General features: G+C 38.6%; 2 protein-coding genes across 2 annotated transcripts; both read left to right on the top strand.

Annotated features, from left to right (window-relative positions):
* The first annotated feature begins 1,312 nt into the window (after positions 1-1,312).
* LOC148842318 (Pentatricopeptide repeat (PPR-like) superfamily protein) lies at positions 1,313-4,475 on the top strand. The gene has a single exon (XM_088958565.1). The coding sequence runs from the start codon at positions 1,691-1,693 to the stop codon at positions 4,145-4,147; it is 2,457 nt and encodes an 818-aa protein (XP_088814691.1). The 5' UTR covers positions 1,313-1,690; the 3' UTR covers positions 4,148-4,475.
* Positions 4,476-4,616: 141 nt separating this feature from the next.
* LOC148842317 (myosin-12-like) lies at positions 4,617-11,368 on the top strand. The gene is made up of 4 exons (XM_088958566.1): positions 4,617-10,320; positions 10,545-10,650; positions 10,760-10,858; positions 10,974-11,368. The coding sequence occupies exons 1-4, from the start codon at positions 10,313-10,315 to the stop codon at positions 11,016-11,018; spliced, it is 258 nt and encodes an 85-aa protein (XP_088814692.1). The 5' UTR covers positions 4,617-10,312; the 3' UTR covers positions 11,019-11,368.
* The last annotated feature ends 2,862 nt before the right edge of the window (positions 11,369-14,230 follow it).

The raw sequence follows: 14,230 nt of genomic DNA, 5'->3' as shown, positions 1-14,230 counted from the left end.
CTTACACATCAACACTTAACCATAATCACAAAAACAGAAATACCCCTACATACTCGACACTAACAGTAGTGATGAGCTCCAATATGAGAAAACGTCAAATTCGGCGTTTGCTCCAAACCATGCCTTCTCAAATTCTAAGACGTGATTTGGAATACCATTTTATGGAAAAACGCCAAACATATTGACATTTTCTAGAGGACTGATTTTTCCAATGTGACGCTGATATGCCATTGTTTTCTAGAGCAATGGCACCAGTTCCAAACACTGCACTAATCACACACACTTCCAAATTTAAAAGTTTTAAACATATTATAACTCACATGCTTTTTTTTTTTTAATATTGAATCGCCTTATGCCCCCATAGAGCCCTATTTCATTGTTTCCCTTGACATAATACAATATTTTTTTTTGCAACAAATAGTAATTCTTCTCAAAGTGTGGTAGAAGAGGCGATGGCCAGTTCGAAACCGCATATGTTTTGAGGCTACCCTGTTTACTTACCAAACCACCATTCTGTTGGTTTACTTGCATTCATGATTAATAAATAGCAAATAACATTACTTTACATTTTATTTTTTCTTTCTAAAGTTTTGTTTCTTTCCCGATTTCGATTTTTGACCTTTCTAGCTAGTTATGACCCTGACCGGGTTGGCGGTTATTTTTAACTCGGTTCAAAGAGTCACCAGACCCGTGACCTGATTTTCCATTTTCCAACTATGGTTTAAAATACCGGCAATAATAAGGTTGCAACTTGGACTGGGTTGTTTAGATGCATGATAGTTGTATAGCCCTCATTACATCTATCATTTTTTTTTAAGACAATCAATTCACTTAATCCCAAATCAAAATAATGAAACCCTAATGACATATTTTATTCTTCATCTCCTCTTTCATGTTTGAAGTCCATAAAAAATCTATCATAATAAGCTACAGTCATTTCAAACACTTAGTCTATGTTTGGTTTGAAGGAAAATGTAGGGAAAGGAAGGGAAACCTATGCGAAGCTTATAAATGTTTCTCTACCTTTTCTTTCAAACCAAATATAACCTTATTTTTTCAAATTTTGTACTAAAAGAATTAATAAAAACATCAATAATAAATACTAATAAAACATAAGATTAATATATATATATATATATATAAATTGAGTTGAGATTCGAGATTAAATAATTTTATGAGATTTTAAAGAATAGGAAGAAGGTTGGATTGAACCCGAAGTTAAGTTAGGGTTGAAGTAATTTAATTAAGGTTAGGATTAGTATTGGGTATTATCAGATTGAAAGTCGAATTGGATTAGGATTAGGATTGGGGCTTTGGAACTTGGGGCTGGGCTATGATTGGCCTCAATCCGACCTAACCCGGCCCAACTTGCACCGCAATATGCAGAAGCAACTTTCTCGACTTCGGGCTTCGGCTGGTATGACTATCCGGTGGCTGCAGGGAAACACTCCGATTGACAACATGGGAATAGAAAACATCAGAATAATTCCATTGTTCGACCTCTCTTCAAAAACCCATCCACGTAAGGATTCAAGGAATACGTATGCAGTTAGGCACAAGTGTTGAACAATGATACTTATCACCATTCACCATTTACGGAGGTCATGTTAATATCCTCTGTCGATGGTTCCAAAGGCTCTTAGATGATGAATGTATGTAGTAGTGGCTTGGGAGAGTGGATTTTGACTTCATGATTCATGGCTCCCGGCGTCTCATCTCGGTTCCAGTTTCAGTTACACTCAGACCTAATCTACCTCTTCGGTTTCTTTTTCGCTCTTCACAATTTTGTTCTACGGTTTCTCATTATGATCACCAAAGCCCGATTGAATTTGGCCAAATCCTGTTCAGAATCAGCAGCAGTCGGGATAACAATAACTACTACTACAATTGCACAGTCGATAAATTCGATAATCTCCTCCAGCAGTGTACAACAGTTCAACAATCCAAACAGATTCATGCTCAGATCATTCTTTTTGGAACATATGGATCCGCATTCCTTGCTGCAAGACTCGTATCGGTCTACAGCAGATTTGGGCTTCTTTCTGATGCCCTAGAGGTCTTCCGCAGCGTACTCATTGAATGTAATTCTGGCGTACTTTTATGGAACTCCATTTTGAGAGCAAATATTTATCATGGGCACTGGGAAGAAGCTCTTAGCCTCTACATGCAAATGCGTAAGTTTGGTTTTGCTCCGGACGGGTTCACTCTCCCCTTAGTTCTTAGAGCTTGTGCTTCCACGGGAAACTTGGTATTGTGCAAGAATATTCACTCCCATGCTGTACTGTTGGGTTTGCAGTTCCATCTTCATGTTGCGAATCAATTGGTCAATATGTATGGGAAAATTGGGCGAATGGATTATGCCCGCCAATTGTTTGATAGGATGCCTTGCAGGACTGTTCTCTCTTGGAATACTATGATTTCTGGTTTTTCTTTGAATTATGACTGTGATGGTGCTCTTGAGATGTTTGGGCGAATGGAATCTGAAGGTTTTGAGCCAAATCTTGTGACATGGACGTCCTTATTGTCAGCTCATTCTCGATGTGGGCAGCATGAGGAAGTTATGAGGTTATTTGACAGTATGAGAATGAGAAGCAATGGTTCTACTGCTGAAGCAGTGGCTGTGGTTTTATCCGTTTGTGCAAATTCATATTCATTGGACAAGGGTAAGGAGATCCATGGTTATGTTATTACGAGTGGATTCCAAGATTATGCATTTGTGCAAAACTCGCTTATATCCATGTATGGGAAACATGGAGATATTGAGGATGCTAAGAAGCTATTTTCTGAAATCAAAGTGAAGAGCTTAGTGAGTTGGAATGCAATGCTATCCTCTTATGTAGAAACTGGCTTTTGTGATGAGGCATTGGAGCTTTTCTCTTACTTGGAGAACACAGAGGACAACCAACTGTCCAGACCCAATTTGATAAGTTGGAGTACGCTCATTGATGGTTTATCTTCCAAGGGGCAGCGAGATGAGTCCCTGGAACTCTTTCGTCGAATGCTGCATTTTGGTGTCATGCCGAATTCAATCACAGTTGCCAGCATTTTATCAGTTTGTGCAGATTTAGCAGTGCTGGGTCTTGGAAAGGAGATTCACGGTCATGTGGTCAGAAGTTTGATGGATAAGAACATTTTGGTGGGTAATGGACTGGTAAATATGTATACAAAGTGTGGCAGTCTCAAACAGGGGCGTTTAGTATTTGATAAAATTGAAGGTAGAGATGTAATCTCTTGGAACACAATTATTGCAGGATATGGACTGCATGGATTCGGCAAGGATTCTATAAACACTTTTGATGAGATGATTAGAGCTGGATTCAAGCCTGATGGCATCACATTTGTTGCTGTTCTTTCAGCATGTAGCCATTCTGGGCTACTCAATGAGGGCCGTGGGCTATTTGGTCGGATGATGGATGAATTTATGATCCTTCCTCAAATGGAACACTATGCTTGTATGGTTGATCTTCTTGGGCGAGGTGGGCTATTGCATGAGGCAAGTGAGCTTGTGAAGACAATGCCCATGGTGCCCAATTCCTGTGTCTGGGGAGCACTGTTGAACTCGTGCAGGATATATGGAAATACAGAGGTTGCAAAAGAGACTGCCTCTCAGATTTTCAGCCTTGAATCAGAGACTAGTGGGAGTTACATGTTGCTTTCAAATATCTATGCTGCATGCGGGAGGTGGGATGATTCTGCAGAAGTGAGGTTGCTAGCAAAAATGAAGGGTTTAAAGAAAAGCCCAGGGCACAGTTGGATTGAGGTGAAGAAGAAGGTTTATATGTTCTCATCGGGTAGCTATTTGCCACCTGGTTTTCAGGAAGTTTATGGAGTTCTCAAGGATTTGTGTCAATATATGGAGAGTAAGGGTTACATACCTGACAAGAGTTTTGTGTTGCAAGATGTAGATGAAGAAGAGAAAAGGCAGATATTGTATGGGCACAGTGAGAAGCTAGCAATTGCATTTGGACATGCTAACATTCCTCCCACTATGCCCATTAGGGTCATGAAGAACCTTCGTGTTTGTGGTGATTGCCATAACTGGACCAAGTTCTTCTCCAAGGTGACAACACGAGAAGTTATTGTTAGAGATGGACGCCGTTTCCATCATTTCATGGATGGGTTGTGTTCCTGCAATGACTTTTGGTGACTGTTCATCTTTGTCTGAGGAAAGTCATTGATACTTGCAAAGAGAAAAAAAAGTTAAAACTTGCCATTATGTCGAATCACAACAGGCCTTAGGATGCTGATTGCTAATAAACTGTAATTTGATTGTCTTGAGCTTATTGAATCTGGATAAATTCAAATAGGAGGGAATCACTTCTAGACATCATTGTTTTCATGCAAACTGGTAAATTGGATTTAGGTCTTTTTTTCATGTACTGCGTCATTATGAAGTAATACACTCTTTTTCCTAGCATTTAGCAGTAAAAATTTACAAGAATTCAGCAATTCATATACTTGATGTTTATGACCTATGATCTAACTTGTTTACAGAGGTTTACCTTTCAGGAGTGATAGGTAGACTTTTTGGTTCCTTGAAAGTTCTGATTGGTTCTTTGAATGTTCCAGTTGGGGGTTGGAAGGTAATTGTGTGTTTGGAGATTGGTTCTTTGCATGTTTTGATGTTTATGACCTATGATCTAACTTGTTTACAGAGGTTTTACCTTTCAGGGGTGATAGTTAGACTTTTTGGTTCCTTGAAAGTTCTGATTGGTTCTTTGAATGTTCCAGTTGGGGGTTGGAAGGTGATTGTGTGTTTGGAGAGTGGTTCTTTGCATGTTCTGATTATGGCGGGGTGTTAGTTGCCCTTTAGTTATTTCTTATAACAACCATAGTTTTCAAGGCGCCAAGGCAAGGCTAGGCGACAGGGGGGTGCCTTGTCGCCTAGTCGCCTAGGCGATGGATTTTTTTAAGTGAAAAATACATCTCCTAGGTAGTTCCCTAGGTTCCATAACCATCTTTCCTTAATAGTTATCCATAATTTTCATAAGAAAATTATAAACTTCATGTTTATGTATTGAAAATCAACATATTTATGAGAAGAAAAAGAAGAAAGAAAAGAAAATTCAAAAAATATGGGGACTGAACCCCTATTTTTGTTATAGGAAAAGAAGAAAAGAAAAGGTGGAAGAAGAAGAAGAAGAAGAAGGAAAAGAAGAAGACGTGGAGGAAGAAATGTGCTGATTAGACAAAACTTTAAGTTTTTCCCTTACTTACTGGTTCAAATTCTGAAGTCTTTGAGGGTTCAATACAGCAGTTAGCAATGTTTGTGTTGATTAAACCCTAACAAATAAGAAAATAATAAAAAGAAATTAGTTTATAAACACAAGAAATGAATATTTTTGTTTAATAATGTCTATTTTATAATTATAATCTAAAAGAAGTAACAATTTAAAAGTATTTTATAAGACACAATACAAAACCGCTAGGCGACTGGGCGAGGTGAGCCTCCAAGGGCGCCTCAAAAAAGTATTCCTCTCTTTTTTTTTTTTCCTTTTTTCATCAGTCATAACATGTATTTTTCCTTTCATGTGAACCACTTATATGTAGTAATTGGTTTTCTTTTAATAAGGAGGCATTTAGGAAACGCATGGAACAAAACTATAACATTTAATTCCTTAGAGCATTTAAGCCCCCAATACAAAAAAAAAAAAGAGTAAAATGGTGTGGTTACTAGCATGTTAAGAAAAACCAAAATGAATACATTTCTTAGAATCCTAGGTTTTAGGTTCATTAACGGATTAATAGTGAATTTATTAAAACAGAACAAAAAAAAAAAGAAGAAAACCAGGGTTGGCGTCTTATCTTTCATTAATGTTTACAAGAACATGAAATGCCTAGGTCATTATCATTTTCTGTGGGCTATTATTTTGTACTGATTTTCTCGTTCAATACAACGGTCCTTATGAAATCAGGCAGAATACCAGGTCATGGAAATATTATGCTTGAGGGCATAATGGTCTAGCCCGTGGGCTGCTTTGTTACATGAACGAGGTGCATGAGGAAGCTTATCTCTGAGAAAGAACGAGAGAGAGACTTGCAATCTGAAAGAACAAAATGGGCCTTCCAAGGGGAGGGGGAATTTGAAGATGGTGACAGAATAATATTCATAGCATCACTTTCTAAAATAAGACAGACTGCAAGTTTAAGAGCCTCAAGGATAGCCATGGCCTCAATTTCCTCAGGAGAAGAGCTACAAACTGTCGTAGCATGCCCAACAATGAAGTCTCCACAATGATCTCTTATGATACAGTCGATCGAAGCCAAACCAGGGGACCAGGCACCATCAGTATGAGAGGGCTTAGTCCAATGCAGAGATTGAGGGACAGAGATGTGGATAACCTGGGAAGAACCAGACTGAAGGAGAAACCTATCCAAATCAGCCAAGAAATTCCGGGACAGACCCAAACTGCATTAGAGGATTCCTCATCGTAGTGAGAAATAAGCTTATAGCCTGAATTATGAGTAAACTGGCCGCTGGGAGTAAGAGACCAAATGATCTTGTCGCTGATAAGAGAGGGAAACTCCGGGATTTTTGTTTCCAAAATTTCACGGACAGTATCAGTATCAAAAGTCGAAGTAATGAGATTAAAATTCCAGGAGCCATAGTTATCGAAGAGAACCACCATTTTGTTACATGGGATATTCCAAGAGTTTGGCTTATTGATCATTTTACTATTGATTCTAGGTTCATCGAAGATATGAGTGCTCCAACTTCCAACCATTGGATATAATCCATTTACAACCAGCAAGGAGGAACGGCCTACAGTCCAGCAAGCTAGACCAAAGAGGAGAGTCACCGGATTTTTTCTTTTGGCACCAAAAAGATCGATTATTCACATATTTGGCTTTCAGTAGTATTAGAATGAGAGAAGGAGAAAGTAAATTGCATTACTTGAATATAGTAATTACATCATATTTATAGACTAAAATAGATCAAGTTTATTCAAACTCAAACTCTTAGACTCTATTTAGGACTCTATGTAGTTTATTTCAATCAATCTCAAACTCTATCATAATATAGTAAACTCTATCTTACTGAGAACTCCTAATGTAACTCTATACAACATCATCCTTATCATAACAGCCCATACGCTAATCATTATCTTAATTCCCTAACACGCCCCCTCAAACACATAGGGATCAGAAATCTTCATGTGTTTGATCACAAATGGCCGTAATATGACGATAGCTATGTAGATGATGATGATCTTGATGGTGTCATGATGTAAAGATGATAACAAGCCTATTGGAATGATGATGATGGGAAATGATGACCAGTTATATGATAGCATGATGAAAACCTGTGATGATGTGTCCAACTTTAAAGATGATGGTGTGGCAAGTAATGGATGACTGGCCATGACAATCCCATGTCAAAATGGTGAGAACCTGTTGCTTCTTCAAGAAGAAAAGAGCCTCTATAGGCTTGTACTAGAATGAAAATGGGCGAACACGGGCCATATTGAAGTTAGGCCAAAACAGGCCACCAATAGACCTCATTGGGTCAACTAAGATGCCACAATGGGTTGGCTTTTGGAGCCTATTTGAAATGCATGGGCCAACAATGGCCATAAAGACCTTCATAGGTCAGTGAAATTTCTTCAAAGGCTAAATCAAAGAAGGGCCACTATGGGTCAAACTAAACTTAATACTTGATGGATTATAAAAATAAATGAAATGAATATAATAGGCTAAATCAAAGAAGGGCCAGTATACCTCCTAGTTGCAATTATGTGGCGTAGGTGGTGACATTGGTATTGTAGTGTTCGGTTGGGATTAGGTGGACTAGTGTAGCCAGCTTGCGTGGGCTCTGGGATTGAAGAGCGTGGTGGAATGTTACAATCAATTTGTCCCATGATGGTAGTATGGAATGCTAATGTAGGTATCCCGCATCGGTAGCATAGGATGCTGTTGTGAGATATATATATGTGATTGGGTTCCCTCCTTCTCACAACTAGCTTTTAGGGGTGAGTTCTCCCAAGGCACATGATAAAGTGTGATCAAGCAATTAATATGGCAAGGTGAGCTTCTGCTTGTGTTTTTCTTGATCTGGTGATGGGAACTCTGATGGTTGCCTTGATGGCTTCACATTCACAGAGCTTACAATGAACATGGAGGAGAAAATGATCTAGATTGAACTGATAGAATCTGCCGTTGCAGGCGGCAATGATGGAACAAGGGAGGGAAAACGGGAAGAAGAAAGAGGAAGAGAGGAAGAAGAGGGAAAAAGAAAGAAAGAGAGAGGGAGGTAAAAAGAACATGAGAGAGATGTGACCGGGAATAAGGAGATCGGAAAAGGTAGAAGGGTCGCCGCTGGTTTGCTGTGTTTCAATGTCAAGAAGAGGGGGATAATGAATAAAGCAAAATTTCAGATTAAAAAAAGGGAAGGAGAGAAGTTGGGGGTCGAAAGGTTTGTTGCTGAGTCGCCGCTTCCGTCGCATTTGTTTGAACGAAAGAGGACATGAATAGTAGATTCGATTTAGTCAAAAACTTAGGTGTGTTTTATAGGTAGGGTTAATGGTAATTTTGTAATTTCGAGAAGTTTAGGGGCATTTTCATAATTTCAAAAATTTAGGTCAAACCGGTTCCAAGGGGTCAAATCGGGGGTTCTGGTTCAATAGTGTGTGGCTTCGGGTAAAAAAATGGAGGGTTGAGATGAGTTTGACCACAGAGAGTGGGTTTGTGTGTGTGGATCCACGAGATTGGTCGAAATGGAATTTTTTTGGGTAAAGGGGTAAATTGGGGTATTTTTGGCTGAAATTTGGTAGGGTGGGGTTTTGGACGTTCTAGGTTGATTGGTGGGGTTGTATTGGGCCAACTAGGCCCGGATCGGGCAAATTTAGAAAAGCACGGGTTTGGTTAATCTGGGGATTCGAAATGGAATCTTGGTGTGATGAAGGGGCAAATAAAGGATGTTTTGGGTGAAATTTCATAGGGTAGGGTTTTTGAACTGTCTAAGGTGATTAGTAAGGTCAGATTGGGCCATCTGGGCACAGGTTGGAAGGATTTGGAATCCAGTCAATTTGGAGTCTCAAAACAGAATCTTGGTGCAATGGAGGGGTAAGTAGAGGTGTTTTGGGCTGTTACAGGTGGGTATTTGGAGGTGTCTGGGATCTGATGGTGATGTCTGATTAGTCTTGGAGGGTTAAGATCGTTGGAATTTGTGTCAATGGAATGTTCTAGGACGAGATCTTGGTTTGATGGAAGGGCAAATGGGGGAATCTGGGGTTGAAACTTTATGGGTAGGTATTTTGATGTATTTGGAGTTTAATGGTGTGGTCTGATTGGTTCAGATGCATTAAGATCAACAGAATCTGGGTTCCGAGTGTTTAGGCTAACGAGAGGTATCAAAATGGAATATTCGCTTGATAAAGGGGTAAACAAAGGAATTTTGAGCTAAAATTTTACCGGTAGGTATTTTGAGAGGTCTTGAATCTAGTGGTGGTGTCTGATTTGAGGGTAAAAGTGTAGATAGGGGTTGATCGGAGCCATCAGATTGGTATCAAGCAAATTTAACTGTGGATTTGAGGGCTTTGGGGCTGATAGTTGGGCTTTTTGGGTGTTTCGGAGAGGTTGGATGGGTCCGATCGTGTGTTTTGGGTAAATTGGAGGTTCAGGTGATGGACTGAGCAAAAATTGGGTGCTGACAAACATCATAGATAGAAGAAACAAGCAAATGCTTGTCCATATTTTGAAAGGAGACCCTATTAGAGTAAAAGAGATTATGGTAATAGGAAACAATAGTGTGTTCAAATTCATCAAAAAACAATAGTGTGTTCAATTACCTTCAAATCAGAAGTCCAGTCCAGTCTTCGTTGAAATACTTAAGCCAATGGATACCATTCCTTGTACGCCTATTAGTGGCAGAAATATGGAAGAAACGTGTGTTCTTGTCCATATAATGCAGCCAATAACACTTGAATTGCTGCTTTCAATACATTTCTTCACGATCATACAATTGCTCTAGATCTGACCGGAGACAGCTATCTTCTTCAAGATCCGAGACTGTCATAATATTGTTCAATTTCTACAATTATGGTCTGAATCTCCTTAATTTTCTTTTTAAAATTAGTTTTGGACTAATACCATCTATGGAGGTGAAGCTTCCCTCGTTTGCATTTGTCCAGAAAGGTGCCATGATCTGAATTCCAGAAGTGTTGAAGAGAAGAAGAATAGTCACTGAAGGAGGTCCAAATCGCTTCAAATCTATGGATGGGTCTGTATTTTTTGGTGAAGCCTGTCAGACTGCAAAGAATGGGGTTGTGATCAGTGATCACTATCAAGACCCCCTGAGAGACCCACGACTTCAATGCAGAAGTAATTATTCCACTCCAGAAAGGATAATCAAGGCTGCTGTAGTTATCCAGGTGGCATAGCTCTGAATTACTTGAACATAATTTGACAAAAAACTTGCTATTATATGCTTTAAAGCAAACATTAACACTTCAGTTGTTGCAAAAGTGGGTATTATGGCTTTTAAATTTGAGTTGTGGATGAATTGTTGTTAGTGGTGATTATCATGAACTGTTGGTTGCTTGTAGGCTTACTGGTGTTGCCACAGAAATCATTCATACTACACGAGTCTTCAGAAGGCAGCACTCATTTCTCAATGTGGTTGCTAGGAGAAAGCTCAGGAAGCTCAGAATGGTTTAATCTGATCCTTTAGTAGTGTGGTTTTCCATGGCCCAAAGTTGTAACGAGTTATGCATTTCCATACATACAAATAATTGGTAATCATCTGTCCAAAATTTCTCAGGCTGCAAGAGAAACAGGGGCCCTAAAAGAAGCGAAAGACAAACTAGAAAAGCAAGTGGAGGAACTTACATGGCGCTTGCAGTTTGAGAAACGATTAAGGGTAGAGATGTCTTATCTTTTAGTGATGAAATTAAGCCTTTTGTGGCTATGGAGGCTATCCATAGAAATGCTATTACAGTAGATTTACAACATAGCTTCCCTTCATTCACTTACAGGCTGATCTGGAGGAGGCAAAAGCCCTTGAAATTTCCAAGCTATAGGATGCTTTTAATGCCATGCAAATATGAGAAGAGGCAAATGCCAAGGTTAACAAAGAACAATAGGCAGCTTGGAAAGCTATTGAAGAAGCACCTCCAGTCATTAAGGAGACACCAGTAATAATTCAAGATACAGAGAAGGTTAATGCATTAACTGCTGAAGTTGAAAAGCTGAAGGTAGAGCTCTAATCTTGAATTAGTTATACTATCTTATGGTCTTATTGTTACACAATCTATGTACCATTTTTTTTGCCATCTTGGTACTACAGGATATTGTAAAAAACTAGATAATAAAAGGAAGATGGAGAATAAAAGAGGTGGCCAATGACCCGGTCGGTACTTGAGATGGTCAGTGGGTGTTATTCACTTATTCCTTAGCATGTTGTGTTAGTACAATACATACTCTCTCACTCTCTCTTTCTCTCTCTTTCTTACAAACACACAAGAACACATGCACATAAATACCTCGCAGTAAGGTATTGAAGTGCCTCGCAATAAGGTATTGGGTCAGGACTATTCAAAATTTGGCAAAATCCAAGCCCAAACCTGGTCCATGAACACGTCTAAATAGATGTAACATCAAACAGAAAAAAAATGGTAAAACAGGATTCACAATTTCACATAGCTATGTAGTGTAAACATTCATAAAGATTTTGTTTCCAAGATCTACATTGTAAGAAAGTGTACATTTTAGAAGTTGAATGGTTCCTTGAGATGGTATTAGAGCCTGCTTAACCAAGTGATCTAGTGTTTAATTTTTGGGTGATTTGGTCTGAAAGGAATTATTAACACATCATGTATTTACAAATAAAATAGATAAAAGCAGGGTTTTCATGATATTGTCAATTTGGCCTTTTCTATTGGTATTGTCCCAAATTTTGATCCATTTGCATATGTTCTCAATCTTTTGATCCGTCTTGCAGACTAACAATTATGACAAGCTGGAGAGTTTTTCAGCAGCTTGGAACATTTGCAAAAATTGGGACAAAGTTCTCTTAGGCTATGTTTGGTTTGAAGGAAAAAGTAGGTAAAGGAAGGGAAAGGTAGGGAAACCTTTACAAACTTTGTATAAATTTCCCTACCTTTCCCTTTTTTTCCCTACTTTTTCCTTCAAAACAAACACAACCTTATTGATGCATTTTTTGTTAATAAGGATGAACAAGACTTGGATTGGTTTGGACCCAATCCGGTCCATATGCATGTTAATTGGATTGCAGTAGATGTTTCTGTATTTTTTAATATTTTCTGGTTTGTTCATATAATTTTAGTGTTTCATTCACTTTGAATTGGATTGGACACAACCGGGTCCATTTGCATGTTAATTAGTTTGGATTGGATTGGATTGCAGCAGATGTTGTAGTTTTTATCTATATATTTTCTGGGGTTCTTATGTTATTTTGGCGTTTCACTCTGGATTGGGTTGGACCCAATCCAAGTTGGTTTGTATAGGTTTGGACTGGGTTGGGGCTAATCCATTTATAAATGGACCAATGTTGGATTGTATTGGATTGGACCAAGTCCAGTCCAATTGACAGCCCTTCCGCACATTCCCCCATGCATTGCCATGTGTTATATTTTATGACACCAGTCCCCTGGGTAGAGACTTAGGTTTCTCGCTTTTTGTATGAAAAGCTGTTCATTTCACAGGTTAGTAATTTTCCTATTTTCTGACGTGGATTCCATCCACGGGTGCTTTGTTGTCCAAGAAAACGTGCCAGGGCCATGAACCAATATATATATATATTTTTATGCCATCAGAAAAACAAAGATATCCAGAGAAATCAGTTAAAATGGGAGTCATGGTTGAAAATGTCACAATTAGGGTGTGTTCTTTTTTTGGATTTTGAGAGGGGGGAAAGTTGGTCAATGGGATTTTGATTCTCATTGACTAAGAAACCTATGTTCTTTTTTTAGATTTATGTAGAGATTAGAGAGTTTATTTTCCTGGGTAAATAATTGATACCCATCTCCTAGGTAGGTAAATAATTTTCCCACGCAGGGGAAAGTTGCGAACACTTGAATGGGACAAAAATTCCCCTTTTAATAATTACATTTTATGGCTAAAATGGTCATTGCCTTATTTACTTAGGAAGTAAAAGAACATGGGTAAATGCACTTAAGAAACACTTACTTGGGTAAGTGTATTTACCTGGATAAATAACTTACCGAAAAGTGAATGGGGCCTTAATCACACATCAAATTTCTACTCAGATTACAAAACGTGAGTAGCAAGGTGCCAATTTGCTGGTTAATAAGATCTCTTGCTGGTTGTAGAGAAGGCTGTCTTGCACCAGGTTGCTGGGGGAATTATGGGTTTGGGGATGGGCTACCCCCATTTTATGGTTCCATGGAGCCAAAATAAATAAATAAATAAAAATATATCCAATAAGCACTCCCAACAGGGTATAGGGCTACAAGTTGGGCCGACTGATTTGAAGAATTTCAACTGGGCTCTGGCATTGAAAATTTAATAATTTCTCAACTTATCTCGATCCAAGTTGTGTCCCTAACCATATACCTCTTCATTTAATTTAAAATTGCTGCTCAGAGTTCCTAAAATTTCAATTTAGGATATGACTAAGGCAGAAGTAAAGGTGTCAATGGACCGGTATTGGGTTGGACGGACCAACAAGATATCTTGAATTGAACCAATTCAGTCCATAATATTTATTAGATTGGATTGGACCTGGTCCATCCGTAACAAATTTATATTGGATTGGATTGGATTAAGCTAATATCTGGTCCATTGATATAAGATAAGAATATGTGTCTGGACCGGATTTGGGTTGAAACCAATCTAAATCAAAAATGCATTTGAACAGATTGCACTGTCCAGACATTAAATTAGACCGGTTCAAATTGGTCCAAAACATTTATTGGATTAAATTGGACCTGATCCATTTATAATTGACTCACATTGGATTGGATCAGATTGGACCAAATCCAGTCCAATTGACACCCATAGGCAGAAGGGCATAATTTGACATGTGATGACAGATGAGGGCTGTTGGAAGGAGCTAGCTAGCTGTCCATGCAGGTGGAATCGAGTTCTATAGACTGATGATATGCTGCTATTTGAATCCTGTTTGATTTTCTTGTAGAGGCTGCATACATGCTTGAGATGGACTATTGAACTATGGACAATAGGAGATTAACAATGGGATATGTAGTATTCAAAGGGAAATTGGTCTAGCTGTAAAGCTTCATTTGATGTG

Source organism: Nelumbo lutea, chromosome 8 (genome assembly GCF_056320005.1).
Source record: "Nelumbo lutea isolate HS-2025 chromosome 8, American lotus-T2T, whole genome shotgun sequence".
NCBI lineage: Eukaryota > Viridiplantae > Streptophyta > Magnoliopsida > Proteales > Nelumbonaceae > Nelumbo > Nelumbo lutea.
Note: the sequence above shows the minus strand (reverse complement) of the source record. Positions and strands in the feature narration are given on the sequence as shown.

Coding starts and splice junctions, on each gene's coding strand:
- LOC148842318 (XM_088958565.1), top strand. CDS start 1,691: ATGATTCATGGCTCCCGGCGTCTCATCTCGGTTCCAGTTTCAGTTACA.
- LOC148842317 (XM_088958566.1), top strand. Junction 10,651..10,759: donor AGCTCAGGAAGCTCAGAATG/GTTTAATCTGAT, acceptor AAAATTTCTCAG/GCTGCAAGAGAAACAGGGGC. Junction 10,859..10,973: donor AGTTTGAGAAACGATTAAGG/GTAGAGATGTCT, acceptor ATTCACTTACAG/GCTGATCTGGAGGAGGCAAA.